Below are 24,601 nucleotides of genomic sequence, written 5' to 3'. Positions count from 1 at the left end.
TCTGGACGCGCAGGCCCAGTGGCCATGGCTCATGGGCCCAGCCGCTCCGTGGCATGTGGGATCCTCCCGGACCGGGGCACGAACCCGTGTCCCCTGCATCGGCAGGCGGACTCTCAACCACTGCGCCACCAGGGAAGCCCTTGCACCCATTTTTTGTAACTAACTGTTTTATAGGAAAGATCTGTAAATGGCACACATAACTTTTGCTCACAGGCTCCTGGGAGGAACTTAGCTGCAAGGCTAACACTAAGTTTCAACTCTTACCTGAAATGCATCTGCACAGATCCTGTTTCCAAATAAGGTCACATTCAGAGGTTCCAGGCATACGTGAATTTTGGGAGAACACTATCCAACTGATTACAGTCAGTCTCTGGGTTTAGGTGTTCCAGATCAGAAAATCACCCAGGAACCATGGATATTTCATAACTACCCATTAGTAAAATTTTGCAGCTCTTATGTTTTCTCAAGTTCCAAAGGACCCCAAACACTCAACATAGCCCAATACAGGTAGAGTCAAGACAAAGACAGACACACAGCCCAAGCTCTCCAGTTTACCTTTCTGACTCACCTGTCTGAACCTCAAAGGACTAAAGAGAATGCTGACAAATGAAGAAAAATAGGGTGGGAAGATTTCATTCCACACCCCTTGTCTTATGCCTCTTATACCTTGGTATATTTGCTCAGAAAAGCTTCCCACCGAACCAGAAACTCTTGCATGTTTGCTCAGGTACCTTTGTTCATATGGCTCACGGCTTTGACTATTGGTGCCCAAAGACTGGGCTATAAGAAAGGAGGAAGCAAAGAGCACTTATGCACACATTGGATGGGTCCCTGCAGTGTACATGAGAGCACCAGCCATTAGGAACCACCCAGCTGGCTCTCTAGGGGACCCCCACTACACTGCGCATCCCAGAGGCCCAAGGGTATGAAGGACTCAGGAGAGGCAGAAAGCTCAAGCTCATTATCCACACCCTCAAAAGAGTGTGGGTACCATACAGCAAAGGACCAAAAAATTACACAACGTAGATAAGGGGCTATATGCAAATAACATTTAAAAGGCTTAAAAAGCAGTAGATGGATTGCGGCAACCATGATGCCAAAACGAAAGAAGCAGAATCAGCAGCCGTCACCGCCGCAGCAGCAGTCCCCCCACCCCTCCCCACTGCCAGAGCGGGAAGAGCCGGGAGATGAGGAGGATGAGTCCCATTGGACCCCCCAGCCTTCTGGGCCCTCCCCCAGGGCCAATGGAAAGACTGGTGATCCCAAGTCAGACAAATTCGACCGCCCTGTCTGCCGACACTTTGCCAAAAAGGGCCACCGTCGATACGAGGACCTCTGTGCCTTCTATCACCCAGGCGTCAATGGACCTCTGTGAGACTGTGCCTCCCCATCCACACTGGAAGGAGCTCTCTGACCTAGCGGCCATATACTTCCCTGTGGCTGTGATGGCTACCATGAGGCTGTTCCACCCGCCACCCTCAGTGAGTCCAACCCCACCACCACGTCCCTTACTTGGGGTCCAGAATCGTGTTCCATCACTGGTGCACGGTGTGCACCCTTTCTTCCGATCCAGCCTCTAGAGACTCGCCTCCCGGACCCTATCTTTGCTCCATTCAACTGCCTCCTGGATCCTCTTCCCCCTCGCCAGCTGACTGTGGAACAGGAAACCTCTTTGGTGCCATTTCTTGTGCATCTATCCACCCAGCCCTCGTTATTGCCCTGGATTCCTGAGAGCCCTGGAGCAGTTTCCTACCATTCCCTTCTTCAAGCTGCTTGTTCTAAGTCCTTTTTATGTGACACCCCCTCCCCACCCCAATGTTGTCAGCTGCTCTGTGCCACTCACCAGGTTGTCTGACCTGGGGTCAAGTTGGGATGACTGGTGCAGAGTTACTCCTGAGAGGCCACGTTCCCTGCTTTTGGATTTTGTGGTTTCTGTGTCAGCAGCGTGATCCCCACCACTGTGGTCTGTGATCACTGTAGCTTGTGAAACTGTGCATCCCCTCAAGGCGTTTCTCCTTGTCCGCGGCATTTCTGTGACTTCCCAACACTAGAGTAAGTTTGTCTGCCAAAATGCGTGAGGCCGTTAGTGCCCTCTAAACTTTCCCCACCTCCTGACATGGGAGAACTGTGAAACTTCCACAAGACTGCCTCCCTGGTCCTCCCCATTCTTCTGGTGTCGGTTTCTCTGGGTTTGACACAGGCCCGAGAGATGTCCTCTAAAGGCTTGGATGGGCCTACCCTATCTCCTCTCCAGCCCATTTTAGTTAGACTACATTATTGTTAGGCCACCAGCCCTTTCGTTTGAATTCAGTGAATCTCCACTTGGTCTTCCTGTGGGGGAACTTGGCGACAGTACTGTTGCCCTCTTCCAACCGTCTTCCCCTACATCCCTGGCACTGGTTATTTCCTGTGAAAATGGCAGTGAACAGGTTCAGTTTTGAACTGGCCCTGACGAAATGTGCCGGGAGTTGTGTAGGCAAGAGGGAGGGATGAGAGCTGTTGGAGAACTGAGAATTAATATTTTTCTTGTTAACATTTTTTATATTAGTAATAAAGTCAGTGGGAACAAAAAAAGCAGCAAATGGTGTATATGTTTGGTAATACTACGGATCACACTACAGAAATAGCCTTTAAAAAAAAATCTATAAACTAGGCTGTAGGTTCTATGAGGTTGGGATACTGAATCTGTCACGGCAGTGCCCAGCCTATAGGAGGCATTCAGTAAATTGTCCTTGACTGAAGGAGTGTTAAGCTTTTGTTGAATGCCTACCGTGTGCCAGGCACAGAGTAAATTAAAATACCCCTTAAAAATAATATAGAGTTGGGGCTTCCCTGGTGGCACAGTGGTTGAGAGTCCGCCTGCCGATGCAGGGGACACGGGTTCGTGCCCCGGTCTAGGAAGATCCCACATGCCGCGGAGCGGCTGGGCCCGTGAGACATGGCCACTGAGCCTGCGTGTCCGGAGCCTGTGCTCCACATCGGGAGAGGCCACAACAGTGAGAGGCCCGTGTACTGCAAAAAAAAAAAAAAAAAAAAAAAAAAAATATATATATATATATATAGAGAGAGAGAGAGAGAGAGAGAGAGAGAGAGTTGATTCAGAGATTGAGCACCATAAAATTTATTTACTTAAAACTGCATTAACTGTTAAAAACTATAAAGGGCATCATGGTAAAGTAATGGCAGAGATTTCACAAGGCACCCTTGAAAAGCAACTTCCTAGAACATGGGCTGTAGATGCAGACTGCCTGCTTCATATCCCAGCTCCACCACTTACAAATTCTGCCATTTGGAGCAAGTTTCTCAACTGTTCTGTGCCTCAGTTTTCTCATCCATATATCAGGATAATATTAGTACCTACTACATGTGGTTGTTGTGAGAATTAAATGAGTTCATTTATGTGAAGTGTTCAGAACAATGCCTGGGAGAGTAAGTTCTTAAAGTGTTAGCTATTATTATTATACTTATCTCTTGGACATGTTTGAGCAATGTATCTTGCATAGTGCTGGGTACACAGAAGGAGCTCAACAATGTTCTTTGATAAATTGTAACATCAATAACCTAAAATGTGAGGGGAAGAAGCAAAAACATAGAATTTCTATATGCTATCAAATTTAAGTTATCAGCTTAAACTAGGATGTTATATTTTATGTAAGCTACACGGTAACTACAAAGGAAAAACCTGTAGTAGATATGCAAAAGATTACGATAAAAAAATCAAAGCATACCACCACAAAAGGTGTCAAGCCACAGAGGAAGACAGCAAGAAAGACTGAAACAAAGGACATATAAAACAGTCAGAAAACAATTAATCAAATGGCAATAATAAGTCCTTACTTATTAATAATTACTTTAAATGTAAATGAATTAAATTCTCCAATAAAAAGACATAGAATGGCTGAATGGATTAAAAAAAAAAAAAGAATCAATGACATTCCCCCTCAAAGAGACTCTCACTTTAGACTGAAGGACACACAGGCTAAAAGAGAAGAGATGAAAATATATATTCCAAGCAAATGGTAACCAAAGGAGAGCAAGGTAGCTATAGTTATACGAGACAAAATATACTTTAAGCTAAAAATTTAACAAGAGACAAGGAAGGTTATTACATAATCACAAAGGTGTCAATTCATCAAGAAGGTATAACAAATGTAAATATTTATCAACTCACATAAGAGCACTGAAACATATAAAGCAAATAGTAACAGAACTAAAATGAGAAACATCAGTAGAATAATAGTAGGGGACTTTAATACCCCACTCTCAATCATGGATAGATCATCTAGACAGAGAATCAATAAGGAAACAGTGGATTTGAACAACACTATAGACCAAACAGACTGAACAGACATGTATAGAATATTCCATCCAACAACAGCAGAATACACATTTTTCTCAGTGCACATGGAATAATCTCTAGGATAGATCATGTTAGGCCACAAAATAAGTCTCAACAAATTCAAGAGGATCGAAATTATATCAAGTATCTTTTCTGACCTCAATGGTATAAAATTAGAAATCAATAGGAGGAAATATGAAAAATTCACAAATACATGGAAATTAAACAACACTCTCCTGAACAACTAATCGATCAAAGAAGAAATCAAATGGGAGATTAAAAAATTCTTGAGACAAATAGAAATGGAAATACAATATATCAAACTTAAAGGATGAAGCAAAAGTAGTTCCAAGAGGAAAGTTTATAGCCATAAATACCTATATTAGAAAAGAGAAAGATCTCAAACAACTTAGCATTATGACTTGAAGAAGTAGAAAAAGAATAAACTAGGCCAAAGTTAGCTGAAGGAAGAAAATAATGAAGATTGGAGCAGAAATAAATGAAATAGAGAATAGGAAAAAGACAAGATAACAAAACTAAGTACTGGTTCTTTAAAAAGATTTAAAAATTGACAACCGTTAGCTAGACTAACCAAGAAAAAAAGAAAGGACTCAAATAAAATCAGAAACAAGAGATGTTACAACTGATACCACAGATTTAAAGGATCATAAAAGACTACTATGAACAATTATATGCCAACAAACTGGGCAACCTAGAAGAAATGGATAAATTCCTGGAAATATACAATTTACCAAGACTGAATGATGAAGAAACAGAAAATCTAAACAGAGCAATTGCTAGTAAGGCAGTTGAATCAGTAATTTAAAATCTCCCAAAAAACATAAGTCCAGGACCAGATGGCTTAACTGGTGAATTCTACCAAACATTTAAAGAAGAATTAACACAATTCCTTCTTAAAATCTTCCAAATCTAGAAGAAGGAACACACCGAAACTCATTGTCCAAGGCCAACAATACCCTGATACCAAAATGAGAGAAGGACACCACAAGAAAAGAAAGGTACAGGCCAATATCCCTGATGAATATAGATGCAAAAATTCTCAATAAAATATTAGCAAACTGATTTAACAATACATCAAAAGGATCATGCACCATGATCAAGTGAGATTTATTCCAGGTAAGCAAGGATGGTTCAGTATCTCAAATCAAATAATATGATGTACCAAACTAACAAAATGAAGGATTTAAAAAATCATATGATCATTTCAATAGATGAAGAAAAATCATTTAGAAAATTTAACATTCATTTATGATAAAACTCTCAACAAAGTGGGTATAGAGGAAACATACCTCAACATAATAAAGGCCACATATGACAAGCCCACAGTTAATATCATAATCAATGATAAAAAGCTGAACGCTTTTCATCTAAGATCAGGAACAAGACAAGGTGCCCACTCTCACCACTTTTATTCAACATAATATTGGAAGGCTTAGCCAGAGCAATTAGACAAGAAAAAGAACTAAAAGGCATCTAAATCAGAAAGGAAGAAGTAAAACTATCACTATTTGCACAATACATGGTATTATACATAGAAAAAACTAAAGACTCTGGGGCTTCCCTGGTGGCGCAGTGGTTGAGAGTCCGCCTGCCGATGCGGGAGACATGGGTTCGTGCCCTGGTCTGGGAAGATCCCACATGCCGCGGAGCGGCTGGGCCCGTGAGCCATGGCCGCTGAGCCTGCGCGTCCGGAGCCTGTGCTCCACAATGGGAGAGGCCACAACAGTGAGAGGCCCACGTACCACAAAAAAAAAAAAAAAAAAAAAAAAAAACTAAAGACTCAATCAAAAACCTGTTAGAGGGCCTCCCTGGTGGCGCAGTGGTTGAGAGTCCGCCTGCCGATGCAGGGGATACAGGTTCGTGCCCCGGTCTGGGAGGATCCCATATGCCGCGGAGCGGCTGGGCCCGTGAGCCGTGGCCGCTGAGCCTGCGCGTCCGGAGCCTGTGCTCCGCAACGGGAGAGGCCACAACAGTGAGAGGCCCGCATACCACAAAAAAAAAAAAAAAAAAAAAAAAAAAAAAAAAAAAAAACTGTTAGAACTAATAAATGAATTCAGTAAAGATACAAAAATCAACATGTAAAAGTTTGTGGTGTTTCTATACACTAACAACAAACTACCAGAAAGAGAAGAAAGCAATCCTATTTACAACTGCATAAAAAAGGAATAAATTTAACCAAGAAGGTAAAAGACCTATACAATGAAAACTACAAGACACTGAAGAAAGAAATTGAAGAAGACACAAATAATTGGAAAGATATTCCGTGTTCATGGATTAGAGGAGTTAATATTGTTAATACCAGAACTTCCCTGGTGGTGCAGTGGTTAAGAATCTGCCTGCCAATGCAGGGGACACAGGTTCGAGCCCTGGTCTGGGAAGATCCCACATGCTGCGAAGCAACTAAGCCCGTGCACCACAACTACTGATCCTGCACTCTAGAGCCTGAAACCCACAACTACTGAGCCTGCATGCCACAACTACTGAAGCCCACGCACCTAGACCCCATGCTCCACAACAAGAGAAGCCACAGCAATGAGAAGCCCAAGTACTGAAACAAAGAGTAGCCACCGCTCAATGCAACTAGAGAAAGCCCGCACGCAGTAACAAAGACACAACGCAGCCAAAAAAAAAAAAGTAAATAAGTTAATTAATTTTAAAAAAATGTCCATACAACTCAAAGCAATCTACATATTTAACACAATGCCTATCAAAATTCCCATGGCATTTTCCACAAAAATAGAACAAACAATCCTAAAATTTGTGTGGACACACAAAAGACCCCCAAGAGCCAAAGGAATCTTGGAGAAGAGGGGCTTCTCCTCAGCTGTGCCTCCTTCACCCCTAACCCCCAGCAAGGAGCCTGAGCCGAGATGCTGGGGCGGTGTGGGGAGTAGTTAGTGAATTACTCATCAGGCAGGGGCACGGGACATCTATGCAGCTGGAGCAACGATTTTTAACTTTTGTGGGTTCGAGGGACCTTCTGAACATCCGATGAAACCCTGGACCTTCTCCCCAGAAGAATTCCATCACCTCACCCATCCACGCACAACTTTCCCCAAAGAGCCCCCAGGAGTCCATAGACCCCAGGGTGAAACCCCTGGCCCGAGGGGGGCACTGGCACTTTCTAGAGTCTCTCTACCCTGAATTGCGTCTCAGGCTCCGCCTCGCACCTGGGAGCCCTGCCCGGGGCGCAGGCCTGCCTGGGGTCTGTGCACGGGGCCCGGGCCCTTGGCTGTGGCCGCGCTCCGCCTCCCTCCCTTCCCGGGACCAGAGTGGCGCAGCCAGAGCGGGGCGTCGACCAGGAGGCCGGCCCCACCTGCGGACACTAGAGGCGAGGGGGCAGCGGTAGCCCGGCCCCGCCCCGGACCGCGGGGCCAGCCCACTGCACCCACCGCCGCGGGGCTCAGAGCAGAGGACCGCGCCGCCGCCGCCACAGGTCCGGCTCCCCCGCCGATAGCGGAGTCCGGATTCGCTAACAGCGCCGCCGCCGCTGCCACGGGTCGGGTTCCCAGCGCCGTTCCCGGGCCTCCGCCCAAGCCATGAAGATGCATTTCTGCATCCCAGTGTCCCAGCAGCGGCCCGACGCGCTGGGGGGCCGCTACGTGGTGCGCCGGGGGTCGGGGTCCGACTGAGCAGGGAGGAGGAGGCCGGTGACAAGGCGGGGGCGGGAGCTCACCTCGCTCGGCTAATCCGGACGTGATGACTCTGTTTGCAGCTGTACTCGGTGTACCTGGACGGGTTCCTGTTCTGCAAGGTGCGCTACAGCCAGCTGCATCGCTGGAACGAACAGGTGAGCGTATCCGAGGCGGGTACCAGCCCGCCCACCTGAGGCAGGCGAGGAAAAGTGCGCCCAGGGGTTTCTGGATGCTTGACTCTGGCAGGACACTGCACCTCTTGAGGGCTTCAGGCTCTTAATCCAGGTTGTGGTAACAATTAATTGTGAATTGCTTGGCATGCAGCTCAATGAGTACATGATATCGCTCCTAATCACCTATAGCTGTGAAATGAGGGAATAGGGCGCAGGCAATTATCCCAACCCGTTCCAGCCCGGTGATCCCCACCAGCCCCACCTGGGCTCCATCTCAGTGCCCGCTGTTCCCCCAGGACAATATCCCTGTTCAAAATAAACAAACCAGGACTTCCCTGGTGGCGCAGTGGTTGGGAGTCCGCCTGCTGATGCAGGGGACGCGGGTTCGTGTCCCGGTCCGGGAGGATCCCACATGCCGCGGAGCGGCTGGGCCCGTGAGCCATGGCCGCTGAGCCTGCGCGTCCGGAACCTGTGCTCCGCAACGGGAGAGGCCACAACGGTGAGAGGCCCGCGTACCTCGAAAAAAAAAAAAAGAGCAAACCAAGTCTAGATCAAGGCATAGTCTTAGGAATCTTGTACATGGGTATTTAATCTCCTTTCTCCCAGAGTTTAATTGCCCCCTCTTTAAAAAGGTGTGTCTTTATTTTTGTTTTCCAACGAAGGTATTCATAGGCTTCAAACACGGGCTGTCTGGAAACCCAGGAAACAGACGACTTATCAAGTCAGAAGGCCATTTCTCACTCTAGTGTCTCACAAGTCCTGATGGCATTTTCTTCCCGGAGGTAGACTGATTTATTAGCCTGCCCTAATGGGTTTTATTTTCCTAATAAGGAAGTGTTGCAAGTCTTCAAAGTGGGTTAGAGGAGTACCTGGGAGTTTGAAATGAACTCCACCCTTCCCCCACACTCATGCACAGTGTTTTTTGGGGTTTTTTTATTTTTTAAGATTTTGTGTACTGATTATAAAGAGCACATACCTAAAGTTGAAAGAAAGAAAGAGAGAGAGAGAGAAAGAAAGGAAGAAAGAGAGAGAGATGGACGGAGGGAGGAAGGAAGAGAGGAAGGAAAGGAAGATGCTTGCCTAGGCAACAGCTATTAACATTTTTGGGAGAGTCCTTTCAGACAATCCTGGTTTCTAGTGAGCAGATACATCACGTTTCCTTTAAGACCATTTTCTGTTGATAGACAGCTCAGTTCCACTGTTCTATTAAAAACATCATTGCAGTGAGCCTTCTTACTCATACATCATAGTGCATTGGAAAAGTCCATTTTCAAGGTATGACTAAGTTTCTTTGGAGTCAACAGAAACAGGTGTCATGTGGTTGTTAGTTAATTTTTGTGCTTGTCTTTGAATTGGTAGCACCTAACACAGTGCCTGTGACCTGGTAGGTCCTCAGGAATGATTGTCAATGGCTGAATAAAAAGGGCATGGATTCAGACCTCTGAAGGAGGACAAGCTACTTGTGACCGAAACATGTCTGGGGAGCTGGGAGGACTGCAGAGGAAGGCAGATGCGGATCTCGAAGGAAGAGAAAGTATGGGTCGTTTAGGCATTTGGAGGAGGAATTTGAGGGTCACATCCCGCCCTCATCTGTCTTCCTCTGTGTGAGGTGTGATCAGGGAGGTGACTATCACAGGGGAAAAGCAGGAAACGGCCGGGAGGAGCAGGGAGGGCGTGGGATTGACTGACCACTTCCTGGCTGGACACTTCACCTCTTCTCTGATCTTCAATTTCCCTTTCAGAAATAATCAGGTAATTGGTTATGGATGTCAACTTCACAGAGCACTTATGAAGATTAGGGTCCAGTTTCTCACAGAGCGTGCACATAGTTTACGTGCTCAGTAAACATTTACTGGCTCAGATGCTTGCAGAATTCCTGAATCTGGTCTTTATTAACCAACAGACACAGGAAAATGCTTGTTTTCAGGAAAATTTGGACCTATCCAATCTTAGAAGGTCCAGAAGTGGAGATATAAAGCCAGTTCTTTTGACCTTCTATTTTGGAAGCCATGAACAGGAAACTGTCTGTTATTCAGTACAGTGGACTTTTTTTTGGTTTTTCTTTATTTTTTTGGCTGTGTCAGGTCTTAGTTGCAGTACATGGGATCTTCATTGTGGCGTGCAGGCTTCTCTCTAGTTGTGGTGTGTGGGTTTTCTCTCTCTAGTTGTGGCACGCAGGCTCCAGAGCGCGTGGACTCTGTAGTTTGCAGCACGCAGGCTCTCTAGTTGAGGCACGCGAGCTCAGTAGTTGTGGCGTGCGGGCTTAGTTGCCCTGCGGCATGTAGGATCTTAGTTCCCCAACCAGGGATTGAACGCTCGTCCCCCGCATTGGAAGGCAGATTCTTTACCACTGGACCACCAGGGGAGTCCCTGCAGTGGAGTTTTACATATGGAATTGCCACAGCCCAGTGCCCTCTGTGAAGTATACAAGAGGTATTAATGAATACTTCATATCTGTCCCAGGTTTTTCAAAATTCTAAAGTGGGGATTTCTTTATCCAGTTTCTAACTACCTTACACGTGTCATTGCTTCCCTTTTCTGTAGGAACAACTTCATTTTAAAGAAACTATTTAGATCTTAGGAGGTGGCTATTGGTATTATTATTAATTTAAAACAATAACTAACATCAGTTAGTCTGTGCTAAGGTTGGTGCCAAGAGCTTTCCATGTCATATCGTGTTTAAGTTTTACAACCGTCTTATGAGTTAGGATTATAATTAGCCCCTTTTAACAGATGAGGAAACTGAGGTACAACTTGCCCAAGGTCATACTGTTAGTAAGTGTTGCAGCCAGGATTTGATCTCTAGAACCTGCTCTAACCCATTACATTTTGTGGTTCCTTATCAAAGTTGACAAAATAAATTGCATCAGAAAAACAATTGCATCCTAAACTACCATCCTGTGAGGCATAACATAATAAAATCCCCCAATTTTATGTATTGTGTGAGGAATTTTGGTAAATGTATAAAATTACCACCACTATAATCAAGACAGAGAACAGTTTCCACATGCATAATGTTCCCTTGTCCCCTTGCCCTTGGTCCCCTCCCTCCACCTCTAGCCCCAGACATCTTATTTCTGTCATTAGAGTTCCAGGTACAGGATTTTTTTTTTTTTTTTTTTTTTTTTTTTTTACTTTTTATTTTATATTGGAGTCTAGCCGATTAACAATGTTGTGATAGTTTCAGGTGCACAGCAAAGGGACTCGGCTATACATATGCATGTACCCATTCTCCCCCACAGGTACAGGATTTTATTCCACCTGCCCAGGAAGCCCCTGTAAGGTTGGTATTGCAAGATGAAGAGTCCAAGTAAGGTTGCTAGACTTAGCAAATAAAAATACAGGATCCCCAGTTAAATGTGAATTTCAGGTAAACAACGAACACTTTTTTAGTATAAGAATGTCCCGTGCAGTATTTGGGGTACTCTTAACTGGTCATCCTCTATTTGATCTGGCAACCCTAAGTCTGAGACTGAAGGGTTGGGTGACTTCTCCCAGCCACTTCTCAGCTAGTTTTTATTCTTCCTATTCCATGGAAGATGTGAAATGGCTCAGAATTCTTAATCTGATTTAATACTAAGCACTACAAAAAGGGAAACAGTATAAAGGCCCCATCTGTGTTTATGTGTGTGTGTGTGTGTGTGTGTGTGTGTGTGTGTGTGTTATGTGTATGTTTGGTGAGTATAAGTTCATTTCCAATTGATTTTTTGGGAAGTTCTGCATCACAATAGAACAGAAATTTCATCTTAATAGAATTAACTGATTTACTCATTTACTTAAGAATATTTACTAAGTACCTATTACATACCAAGCACTATGTTCAATTAAGTGAAGACTCTTGACTTTCACATGTGTGATTTTTGAATGTACGAATTGGATTTCTGTTTTGTATATTGGAGAACTCTACAATCAAGGAGGAGAACCTGGCCCAGGTGAAGTGGCCCCTGCTCCTCTCAGCCAAGCTGTGTGGAGGCTAATGCCCATAAGACTGACCTGAGGAGAGATGGGTGTGTTTCCCAGAGGTCAGCTGCGCTCTCTGAAGTCATCACTGGCAGCCCTGTCCCCACTGAGGTTCCCTTAAGGTCTGGCGGCTTCCCTTGGCTGCTGAGTCCTGCCCATCTCTCTGCTGTGTGAACTGCCTGACCTGACTGCTTTCTGTGCCTTTAGATGAATAAAAACAGTTTGATCTATGCCCTTGTCTGTACCGCCTCCCTCAAGGGGACTTAAAGAAATCTGTAAAAGAAACCTTTAACTAGCTCATTTTGGCCATCCTGTGTAAGTGAGGCTAGACTCTGTGGGAAGGATGCTTGCCTCTTTGAAAACACCCTGTCGATGCCAGACATGGCAACGCAGACAAGCCATGGGAGCTTGCAAAGGATCCTTCAGTGGGAGAGGAGGGCTACACACCGCTCAGTCCTCCACCCTGCCGAGTGCTGACTCAGCCTCGCTTCTTCCCTTCTTTCACCTGATCTCCCCTCTTTCCCCCACTCAGACCCTCTGTTCTCATCAAACAGCCCATTGCCTCTGCCTGGCTCACTTCCCCCTTCTGAGAAGACCCCTGCTTTCTGGCCCATGGGTTAGGGACCAGCCCTTTCTCAAGGCTCACCTTAAGCCTCACCTCCTCTGGGAAGTCCCCCTGGATTGCACAAGATGCCTTTCTCTGATTCCTGTGCCACTTTATGTTTAGACCTTGTCACGTTCCTTTTGAGTGTGTGAAGATCTTGTTTCCCCTGTTTATTTAGTTGAAAAACCCAAATACTTAAATGAAGGAATGAATGAAGGCTGTAGGCATAGTGTATCCGGCACAGAATCCTGCTTTAGGAGATGCCCAAGAGATCTGAGGGAGGAGGAGGATGGGAGGAAGAGAGGGCAAGTAGAAGGACAAAAGAGTAAAAAGACTGTGTCCAAGTTCTGCTGCTGTAGGATCTTGGTTTAAGTCACTTCAGCTGCCTGAGCTTCAGGTTACTCATATTGTCAAGTAACCTTGTTGTCAAGGTGGAAGGATGTTGTGAGATTGCCCTTGTTGTCAAGGTGGGAGGGTGACAGTGTTAATGGCAGCGATGATCATCTACCTCACAGGACTGTTTTGAGGAAGAAGTGGAATAATATACAAGACTAGTGTTCTTTGGTGCAAGATATCACAGTCCAGATTGCTTTGAGCTTGTGGCCCTTTATCTGGAGAATCTGAGATTTTTATTACCAGGGGCCTTGGAGAGGTGGGATGAATGAGTCAACAGTAGAAAAAGAGACTGTAAAAAGGACAGCATTTGTGACTGTACTTCTACTTGTCCCAGGTCACTACTGTGGGATGGGAATAGGGGGCTGTGAGTGCATGGGATGGGGAAGGAGGTGACATTTTCAATTGGCCAGTGAAGTTCTCTTCATGTTAAGAGGCAGACCTGTACGATGGAGAAATTAGAACAGGAAATTGTGCCGGGATTTAAAAAATATGCTATCTGAACATGGTCTTTCAAAGCAAACAAACAAGCAAAAACACCTCATAATAAATGAATGGAAGAGGTGTGTTTTCCTTTTGATCTCTTGAAACAGTTTTTGAAAGAGTGATGGAGGTAAACTCTAATGCCAGATAATTCTTAGTAAGTGAGTGTTTTAATAACTAAACTGTGTGCTATTTGAGACCAGTGGAAAAGACTGTATTTTGATAGAGTTGAAGAACTTGTGGAGTTGGTGATTGACTTTTGGTGGACTTAACTGTTCAGTTTATTGTGTGTTTATCTCCCCCCTTAGACCAGTGCTCAAGAAAGGAGGGGAAAGATTCCTTGAGAAGTCAGCTCAGGTTGTAAAACCGGCTGGGAGAGTTTTTGCTCTGGGTTGGGTAGTAGGACCTTAATCCTCGTTGACTTTTTCCCCAGCTCTTGGCCTGAGGGCTCCCCCCTCCAGATGCCCCCCTGTAGATGGGTAACCCAGGCAGCTCTACTGGCTCAAGGCTGCTGTGATTCCAACCAATTTGGGAGCATCTGCTACATTTATGACTACATGCCAAGGAAGACAATTGCCTTTTAACGATCACTCACTCAGTTCATCAGGAAATAATTGCATGCAAAGAGACAAATTCCTGCTTCTACTTCATGGAATTAGCAGAGATGGGGTGCATAAATTCCAGGTCGTTTGAGCAGCCCTGCCTGGGATGGTGCTCTAACTGGGGGGCCTTTGGACCATCTCTGTCACAGCAGGAAAATTTCCTTGAATTTAAAAGAAACATATCATTGCTCTAATATTTTATACTACTAGATTTAGAGGAAAGATGGCAAACTAAATGGCTACTGGGGTCAGGCAGGTAATTTAAATGAGAGGCACGGATCAGGTGAGAGGCAGTGGTGGGTGGTGGGAACAGCCTGAGAGAATATAAACTTGGTGATTCCAGACCTTCCGATTCTTCAAGAGAAGCCAGAACATCAGTTTTTCTTTTTTTAATAAACATTATTTTTGTGGCCCAATCTTAGATTTATTTTTAAAAATTGCGAAGATAGTACAGAGAGTTCCCATCTACCCTGCACCCAGTTTCCCCTGTTGTTTTCCATGAGTATTATACTTTGGTTACAGTTAATGAAGTATTGATACCATGTTATTTATTCAGACTTCTTTAGTGTTTACCCAATGTCCTATTTCTGTTCCAAGATCCCACCCAGGTCCCACATTACATTTAACTGTCATGTCTCTTTAGGCTCCTCTTGACGGTGACAATTTCTCAGACTTTCCTTGTTTTGAATGATTTTGACAGTTTTGAGGAGACTGGTCAGGTAGTTTGTGGAATGTCCCTCTATTGGAATTTGTCCAATGTTTTTCACATGACCAGACTGGGATTATGGTTTTGAGAGGAAAACCACAGGGGCCAAGTGCCATTCTAATCACATCATGGCTAGGATACTTGATATTGACATGACTTAACACTATCGATGTTTACCTTGGTCACCGGGCTGAGGTAGTGTTTGTCAGGTTCCTCCATATAAAGTTACTTTTTTCCCTCCTTTTCCACAGTGTGCTCTTAGGAAGGAAGTCACCATGCACAGCCCACACTTAAAGAGTAAGGATTTATGTTCCATCTCCTTGTGGGATAAATATCTACATACATTATTTGGAAATTTGTCTATTCTCTCCAATTTGTTTATTTATTCAATAATTTATTTATTTTTAAAATACATTTATTTATTTATTTATTTCTGCCTGTGTTGGGTCTTTGTTGCTGCGCGCGGGCTAGTTGCGGCGAGCAGGGGCTACTCTTCGTTGCGATACATAGGCTTCTCATTGTGGTGGCCTCTCTTTGTTGTGGAGCACAGGGCTCTAGGCGTGGGGGCTTCAGGAGTTGTGGCTCGCGGGCTCTAGAGCGCAGGCTCAGTAGTTGTGGCACACGGGCTTAGTTGCTCCGTGGCATGTGGGGTCTTCCCAAGCCAGGCATCGAACCCACGTCCCCTGCATTGGCAGGTGAATTCTTAACCACTGTGCCACCAGGGAAGTCCCTAAAATCATAATTTTTTTATAGACGGGTTTTTAAGTCTTCATGGGAGGGATCAGCCTGCATTCAGCCTTAGCTTTTAAGGTAAGTTGATCAAGCGTGGGTCCCAAGCGGGGGAGGGCAAGTTCTTGCTAATTAACAATCATCATTTTGGTGAATTAACATTTTTCTGGAGCAGCAGGAGGAGCAGTGAGGCAATAGATCAAGGGGCTTAGGAAGAGGAGCCTTAGGGACCAGGCCACGTAGGGCCACAGTGGACATTCTTAGTCCTTACATGTCCCTCACACTGCCCAGAACAGTGAGCAGGTCAACCGCATAACAGGGCAACAGGGACATCCTGAGGTGGGTATATAAAGAAGACGGACAGGACATTGGAAACAAATCACTGCATATGGCAGTGGAGCCAGTGTCAAATCTGGGGTGACACCAATGACCCAGTCCAGAGTGCCTGGCTTAGTGCTGCTGTCCCTGTGGAGAACTTCCCAAGCAAGAGGGTGTTTCCAGGAGATGTGCACTGGTAAAAATGAAGCTGGAGACCCTGGTGGAGATGCAGATGTCAGGTGTGGGTAGTTCATGGTCAGGACACAGCAAATGGAGGCCTTGATCGGAGGGGCAGGAGAGAAGCCAGTGGACAGCTGCAGTGTGTAGATGAACCACTCTCATCAAAGGCCTGGCAGTAGTGAGCCCTTGGGGAAGTCCCTCAACCTCTCTGAGCTGGACACCCCTCCTTTCATAAATGGCAATAATAATAACTGAATCACAGCACTGGTTTGGTTGGGTAGATAAATGGAGTCAGTCACAGGAAAGTCATCAATATTGGTTCCCAGAGAAAAGATAATCCTGTCTATGAGCGCGGGGCTGGGGTATGAGCAGGACTTCTGATGTGGGGATCGGCTGGCAGAAGTGTCAGGATGGACAAGGTGTTCTTTCAGTCCCCAAACCTGGGTGGGGGGCAGGGGAGGAGTGAAGTGACCAGACTCCCGATATCCTGAACCAGGCAACCTGGCATTGAAGCCCAGATCCCTGTCCATTTCTGGGAGATCACAAACAGATGACACATCGTCTCTGTGCCTCAGTTTCCTCTCTAGAAAGGGTCCATTAGCTGCACAGGTTCTTCTTACTCTCTTACCACCTGAAACTCCTCCAACATCACTGCCAGCCATATGTGCGATATTCATAAGGCCCTTTCTCCAGTGTGAACTCTCTGATGTTTAATCAAGTGGCACCTTTGGGTGAAACATTTACCACATTCCTTGCACTCAGAAGGCTTTTCTCTAGTGTGGATTTTCCTGTGGATGCAGAGGAGCTGTCTTTGCTTAAAGGCTTTCCCGCATTCAGTGCACTCGTAAGGCGTTTCTCCAGTGTGAACTCTGTGATGATCATAGAGAGAGGATCGAGTAGTAAAAGATTGCCCACATTTACTGCACTCATAAGGCCTTTCTCCACTGTGAACTCTCTGATGACGAAGAAGGCTAGAGCTACCAGTAAAACATTTCCCACATTCTCTGCAGTCATAGGGCCTTTCTCCACTGTGAACTCTCTGATGATCATGAAGGCCTGACCTAGCAGTAAAAGATTTCCCACATTCACTGCAGTCATAAGGCCTTTCTCCACTGTGAACTCTCTGATGATATTGGAGGCCACTCCTAGCACCAAAACATTTCCCAATTCACTGCACTCATAAGGCCTTTCTCCACTGTGAACTCTCTGATGATATTGGAGGCCACTCCTAGCAACAAAACATTTCCCACATTCACTGCACTCATAAGGCTTTTCTCCTTTGTGAACTCTCTGATGTGCAAGGAAATTGGATTTGCGGGCAAAACATTTTCCACACTGGGTGCATCGATAAGGTTTTTCTCCAGTATGAACTCTCTGATGTTCAATTAAGATGCACTTTTGGATGAAAGATTTAGCACATTCCTTGCATTCATAAGGCTTTTCTCCACTGTGGATTTTCCTATGTGCTCTGAGGTACTTCCTTAGGCTAAAGGATTTCCCACAGTCACTGCAGCCATAGAGCCTTCCTCCACAGTTAACTCTCTGATGTCCAAGGAGACCAGATCTGTGGCTAAAATATTTTCCACAATGGCTGCATTCATAAGGCCTTTCTCCAGTGTGAACTGGCTCATGCTGAATAAAGTTACATGTTTGGGTGCAGGCTTTCCCACGTTTGCTGCACTCACAAAACCCTTTACTAGTAAGGACTCTCTCATCCTGAACAAGTATTTCTGTGTGGCTGGAGGCTTTCTTGCCTTCTCCCCAGCTGTGATGACCTGTTCCGCTGTGAAAAACAGCTCCACACTCCTTACTGTTGTTCGGTTTCTTCCTGGTATTAGTGGCCTGTGGCTGAAGTCCCATGTTGGCCACGAAGTCGTTCCCAATCTCCAGTAGGTAGGTAGATTCCCTATTGTGTGGATTGTGCAGCTCTTCCAAAATGAGGATCTCCCCATATCATATCACATGAGATTCTCTCTAATATGCGGCTCCTGGTGCTCTTGAAGGTCTGCAGTGAAATAGAATTGTTTTCCGCATGCCCCACGTGTGTATGCTTTCTGCCCCCTATTTGTTCCTTGCTCCTCAGCCAAGTGCAAAATGTCCCCCAAGACTGGGGTGCACATCTTACAGGGCTGGGTCTTCTCAGGAGACAAACCTGCTCTGGGGATCCTCATCTGTGACACTCCTTCTGCAGATACGCTCTGTTCAGAAGGTGTCTCTTCATCCTCAACTCCAGGAAAAGAACCTGCAGGAATTCCCTGGAAGTCCAGTGGTGAGGACTCGGAGCTTTCACTGCTTTAGCCTGGGTTCAATCCCTGGTCAGGGAACTAGGATACTGCAAGCCTGAATCCTTAGCTGCAACTTTGGGGCTACTGGTGTTAGGGCACTAAGGAGTAGGGATGCACTCTGGCTAGCCATAGTAACCACAGCACATGACCAAGCAGTTGAAGAAGAAAGCAGTATCCATGGTCCAGATGTGAGAATGACACAGCAGCCCCTAGGGAAAAGGAGAAAGACAGAACCTAGCTCAGAGGATAGGGGTGGGTGTGAGAGCCTTACCCAGCATGCATACAAGTGCTAAGTTCTCCACCATGACATCAAGGTACAGGTGTATCTGAACCTCATCAAGAAGACACCATTCCTCCCAGGAGAAGTACATGGCCACATCCTCAAAGGTCACACTGCCCTGAGGTGGGTCCGTCAGCACAGGCGCCGCCATCGGACCCTTTGTGCGGGGCGGAGCAGCGACAGTCCAGCAACCGGGTCAGACTCGGCATGGTTACTCCCCACCTATTCAATAATTTATATCTATGTAGACTCCTAGATATTTAATTTATACTTTAGGTTGTACTTCAGTAAGACTTTATTTTATTGTTCAAATTGTTCCAGCTTGTCCTATGGGAGCTCTTCCAGTTTGCTCCTATGTTTCTTTGACATACCCCTATTGTTGACTTTTGTTTGTTTTGCCCACTTTCTTATTTTCTGGTGCTACAAGATGCCCCAGACTCACCTTGTATATTTCCTGCCTTGGTACTGGAGTCAACCATTTCTCCCTGGAACGCTAGTTGCTTTTTGGAGAATGATATTAGAAACCAAGATCTGGGCACCAGATGTGTTCCCTGCTACTGCAGTGTCATTTCTTCTAGGCCCTCTCAGCTGACACAGCAAGAAAATATATGTGTATATATGCATGTCTGTAAATACTTCTATGTGTAACCATCTGTATGTATATCAAGTTAAACATGAGTTCATACCAACATCTCTGACAATAATCCATTACCTCATGGCTTACTCTAGCCTATTCCCTTTACTTACCCGAAAACTCTCATTCCAACAGTGAGAAACCTGACTCCCACCGTCTGCCATCCATTTACTTAATTATTCTATTCTGTACACACATATAGTGGTATTAGAATTGTTAACCTGTACCTGTGTAGGAAACAAGTTTATCAGCTAAAGCGCAGTGCTTCTGTACAGCTTCTTTTGCCTTTACTGTTACAGACTCCACTCATTTGCAAAGTGACTTAGGTCAGCACCTTTTCCCTCACTCCCTTCATTGCAGTTGTTTCATATATTTGTAATATAGTTAAATTGTTTTCTCACATTCTGCATTCCATCCTGGGTTTTTCCCCACTACCTAAATGGTTTTTAAAAATATTTGGACACATTAAGGTTGTATTGTAAAATTCAGTAGGTTTGACAAATGCATAGTCTCATGTATCCACAATGACAGTACCATACAGACTAGTTTCACTGCCCTAAACAATTCCATGTGCTTCACCAATTCAGTACCCCCATCCCAAGCTCCTGGTGATCATTGGTGTTTTCACTCTCTCTATAATTTTGCTTTTTTCCAGAATATCATATAATTGAAGTCATATAGTATGTAGCTTTTTCAGACTGGCTTTTTATTTATCAATATGTATTTAAGATTCCTCCATGTCTTTTTATGGCTTGATAACTCATTTCTTTTTATTGCTGGGTAATATTCCATTGTAGGGATACACCAGAGTTTGTTTATCCATTCACATACTGAAGGACATCTTGGTTGCTTTCAGCTTTTGGTGGTTATGAATAAGGCACCATTTGTGTGCCGGTTTTTATGGACATAGTTTTCAACTCTGTTGAGTAAATAACTAGGAGTGTGATTACTGCACTATGTGGTAAAACTATGTTTACTTTGTAAGAAACTGCCAAACTATCTTCCAAAGTGGCTGTACCATTTTGTATTCTCTCCAGGACATAACTTAAAAAATTTTTTAATTACAAAAGTAAATGTTGGCATCAAATGAAAATTCTTTACTAGTCAAACAAACAACCTAGCACACCAAACAAAACAAATCAGGGAGCTGTATCTTCCCTACAGGTAGGCAGTTAATAACATTTCTAGGTGTTAGATCAACACTGTCCAATAGAACTTTATGTGCTGGTGGAAATGCTCTATATCATTTGTGTCCAATTCAGTAGCAACTTGCCACGTTTCCAGTGGCTATTGAGTATTTAAAATGTGGCTTGTATGACTGAGGAACTGAATTTTAAATTTTATTTTATTTTAATTGAAGTAGTCACAGGCAGTTAATGGACATCTTATCGGATGGTACAGTTCTGGGCCACTCTAAGGATTTTGGCTTGTACTTGAGTGAGATGGGATGCCATGAAGGATTTTGCACAGGGCAGAGGAATGATCTGACTTACATTTTTAAGTTATAACCTCAGATTCTGTATTAGGAATAGACAGAAGGGGAGCAAGGGCAGAGGCAGAGAGATCTGTTGGAAGGCTACTGCAGTAAACTGGAAGAGATGACGGTGGTTTGGGCCAGGGTGATGGCAGTGGGGGTGGAGAGATGTGGTCAGATTCTGGATGTATTTTGAAGTTAAGGCCTATGCAAGGTAAATATTTGCCAAACACACAGTGTATTTTTGACAAAGGTCATGGAATGAAAGTTCTTATTTGTTTGCAGTCTCATTTCTCTTAGATCTGCTTTCATTTTCTTTAAGCCACTGAGCCTTCCTGCTCCAGAGGTACCATGTTAAAATCTCAGTGGGTTTCTTACTGGTTTCCTTTCTCCTATTTTAAAGAGAATGATGAGGTATCTTATCTACAAGCTATCACTGTAAGCGTAAGGCTAGAATGAAGGAAGATGCACTTTTGGTTATCTTAATTTAAAAATTATTTTTGATGCATCCACTATGAACTTGCATAAAAATAATTTCTGCCATGGTCTTGGGTCATATGTGTGTGGGGAGGAGGAAGGGGCCTGGCTGGGTTTCTATCAGGATCATATGTCAGCATTATAGGAATTCTAGAACCCAGCGCTGTCCACTAGAAATATAACGTGAGCCACGTATGTAATATAAAATTTTCTGTTAAAATTTTAACATGTTAAAAAGCATAAAAAGAAACAGGTGGAATTAATTTTAAGAATATATTTTATTTAATCCAACAGATCCAAAATATGATTTCAACAGGTAATCAATATAAAAAATTATTAATGAGATGTTTTGCATTCTCTTCTCTCTGTACTAAGTCTTCACAGTCTGGAGTGTATTTTACACTTACAGCACATCTCAGTTCGGACTAGCTGCATTGTCAGTGGCTACCAAATTAGCACAGCTGTAAACATCTGCTGTTATGTTCAGATTGGGTGGGGGGCAAGGTGGGGGAATTAAATTCCTAACTCTCATTATTGACGTCACAGATACTATTGGGGAATTAATTAAATATTAGTATTGTATGATGTAATATTAAGATTGTGTTGTATGGATATTGTATGATGGGACTGGGGGGCAGTTTTGTAAAAACAAATGAAAAATTAAAAGGTACACCAAACCTACCAAACTCAGACTGGAGTTGTCAGTCCATGATATTTCTAATAGTGTTCTAGAAACCTATACAGAAATAAACTGCTCCTTAAGAAAATCGAGGTATCTCCTTTTGGCCATCAGGAAGGGTTCATTTTGAATAAAGTGCTGGAGAGAGACTTGCCCTAAGAGGAGGCTTTGGTATCTCACCAACCCTGAATTTCAGGCGCTTTGCCTTAACCGTGTGTTTTCTGGATCTTTCAGCTGAGGCGGGTGTTTGGAAATTGCCTGCCACCCTTTCCACCAAAGTACTATCTCGCAATGACCGCGTCTATGGCTGATGAGAGAAGGGACCAGTTGGAACAGTATTTGCAAAATGGTACGTGTTTGGATTTTTTAAAACAGATTTATCGAGATGTGAAAGTCACCCATTTTATATATATACTCAGTGGTTTTTAGTATATTTACAGGATTGTGCAACCATCACCATAATCTAATCTGAGAACATTTTTACCACCCCAAAAAGAAATTTTATACCTATTATCAGTCAATCCCTGTTTCTCTCCTCCACCAGCCCCTGTCTTTATACACTAATTTCTGCCTTTATAAATTTGCCTGCTCTGGATATTTCATGTAAATGGAGTCATAAAATATGTGGTCTTTGTATTTGGTTTAAAAATGCTTTGTTTAGATTCACCACCCCGCAGCCCCTGCCCCCGGGGGCTCTGTGTTGGCTTTGATTGTAGAAGTCAAAGAAATCTCTCTGGATTAAGACTGAACAAACGGATAAAATGAACTGCTTACGTGAAAGCTCTCAGGAGATAGCAGAGATGTTTACTGGCAGCGCCAGAGTTGGTTATTCCATCTCTGTCTTCCCCAGGAGCCATGCTAAGGCACCAGGGATACTCGGAGGTCTGCTCTGGCCCTGTGAGGCTGGCAACACAGAGGTCCTGGCCCATTGCTGGGTTCCTGAAAAGTGTTTTGCACAGCAGGACTGAGCTCTCACAAAGAGAAGGGGGTGGGGAGAAATAGAAACATTGGCATTCAAATATTTAAAGGTTTAAAAAGGGGGAAATGGTATAGACATAAAATGTTTTAAAAATATAACCCGTCCAAAGAGTATAAAATGAAAGGTACATTCCCTTCCACCTCAGATTCCCAAGCCTCTAGAAGAAAACACTATTACAAGTGGCTTGTGTGTTTCTCAGAAACCATCATGTGTATTCTAGTGTGTGGGTACATCCCTGTTGGTTAAACACAAATTGAAACTTACCTTATACACATTTCTGTATCTGAGTTTTTGGAACTTTTTATTCTGAAAGAATTTCTGATTTACAGAAAAGTTGCAAAATTGATGCAAAATTTTCTGTATTCTCTTTACCCAGATTTCCCAAATGTTAACATTTTACATTTGCTTTATCATTCTCTCTCACTTTCCCATGTCTGTGTTTGTATTTATGAATGTGTGCATACATATATATTATATATAATTTTTTGAGATGCTTGTTTTGCATATACAAGCCAGTTTACCCTTAGATACATCTATGTGCATTTCCTAAGATCGAGGACAACTCTTCTGTAACTACTGTATAGTTATCAAAATCAGGCACTTAGCATTGATATAATAATGCTATCTAATATAGAGACCTTATTCAAACTCCACCAACTACCCCGCTAATGTCCTTCATAACAAAGGAAAAAAGCTTTTTCTTCTGTATGCTATTTTATTCCTTTTAAAATATTACTCTTACAGGTCATTCTAGGTGAGAGATTATAGATTTACCTCATTATTTCTCAGGGCTGCACATATTTTTTTTTAAACATAGTAAATAGAAATTCTAGAAGTCATCTATTTTCCATTCATCTTTTGTAGTGGAGATTATACCTCTTTTAGACCTGTTAAATAAACCCTTTCAAGCTCAAAATGTAATATCTTTTGAATTTTCATTCCTTCTTGGTTTGTGTTCTCATATCTTCATGAAATACTCCTTTTAACAGCTGGCCTTTTCACAAATGATCACACTGCTTAAAGGGTCACTTCTCCAGGCCTGGCCTTTATCTGTAGTCAGGATGCTTCGTGAATCCTCTTGGAAGGTAAAGGAAGGAGACAGTGCAGCATAGTGCTGTGACTGTGAACACAGGCTCTATTCAGACCTAGAGTCAAGTCCCAGGTTTGCACCTCACTGGCTGTGTGACCTGGGGCAAGACACTTACCTTCTCTGAGCTTCAGTGTCTTTATCTGTAAAATGGAGATACTATTTGCTTCAGGTAATCTTCTTTTGTTGTGAAGATTAAGTGAGCTCAAATATACCAAGTGCTTTGCATAGTACCTGGTACTTAACAGTTGTACAGTAAATACTAGTTGGATGAACACTTTTTCAATAGCTTTCCCCATCCCCAAGGATCCACGCTAATGATTATAATGATTAGTTTGCATACATGGCACACATACTCCAGAAAATAAGACAAGAGCTTTTTCCACCTTTAAAAAAGAGGGAGTACCTTTTATAAAAAGAAAAGTTTCTCCTGTTACAGAAACACTCTCTCCTTAGTTACTTTATTTTGAAAAACATGGCATCGTTTGGGAAGCACTACCTCAAATGACCTCAGTCAGTGCTAGCTTTGAATGCTGGTAGAAGTTATTTGACAAAATCAGTAA

General features: G+C 43.8%; 1 protein-coding gene and 1 pseudogene across 2 annotated transcripts in view; both read left to right on the top strand.

Moving 5' to 3' along the window:
• The first annotated feature begins 1,093 nt into the window (after positions 1 to 1,093).
• LOC308630026 (proline-rich protein 3-like) lies at positions 1,094 to 1,375 on the top strand (annotated as a pseudogene). The gene has a single exon. The product of its transcript is annotated as a proline-rich protein 3-like (transcript).
• Positions 1,376 to 7,899: 6,524 nt separating this feature from the next.
• The window catches only part of SNX31 (sorting nexin 31), a gene marked incomplete at both ends in the record, with an annotated part of 63,814 nt that continues 47,112 nt past the window's right edge, over positions 7,900 to 24,601 (top strand). The window contains 3 exons of the mRNA XM_081258523.1: positions 7,900 to 7,965; positions 8,076 to 8,150; positions 22,207 to 22,321. Coding sequence (XP_081114649.1) covers positions 7,900 to 7,965; positions 8,076 to 8,150; positions 22,207 to 22,321 — 256 coding nt within the window. The remainder of the gene's footprint in view (positions 7,966 to 8,075; positions 8,151 to 22,206; positions 22,322 to 24,601) is intronic.

The sequence above is a fragment of the Mesoplodon bidens genome, assembly GCF_964165515.1.
Source record: "Mesoplodon bidens genome assembly, chromosome: 16".
Classification (NCBI taxonomy): Eukaryota; Metazoa; Chordata; class Mammalia; order Artiodactyla; family Ziphiidae; genus Mesoplodon; species Mesoplodon bidens.
Note: the sequence above shows the minus strand (reverse complement) of the source record. Positions and strands in the feature narration are given on the sequence as shown.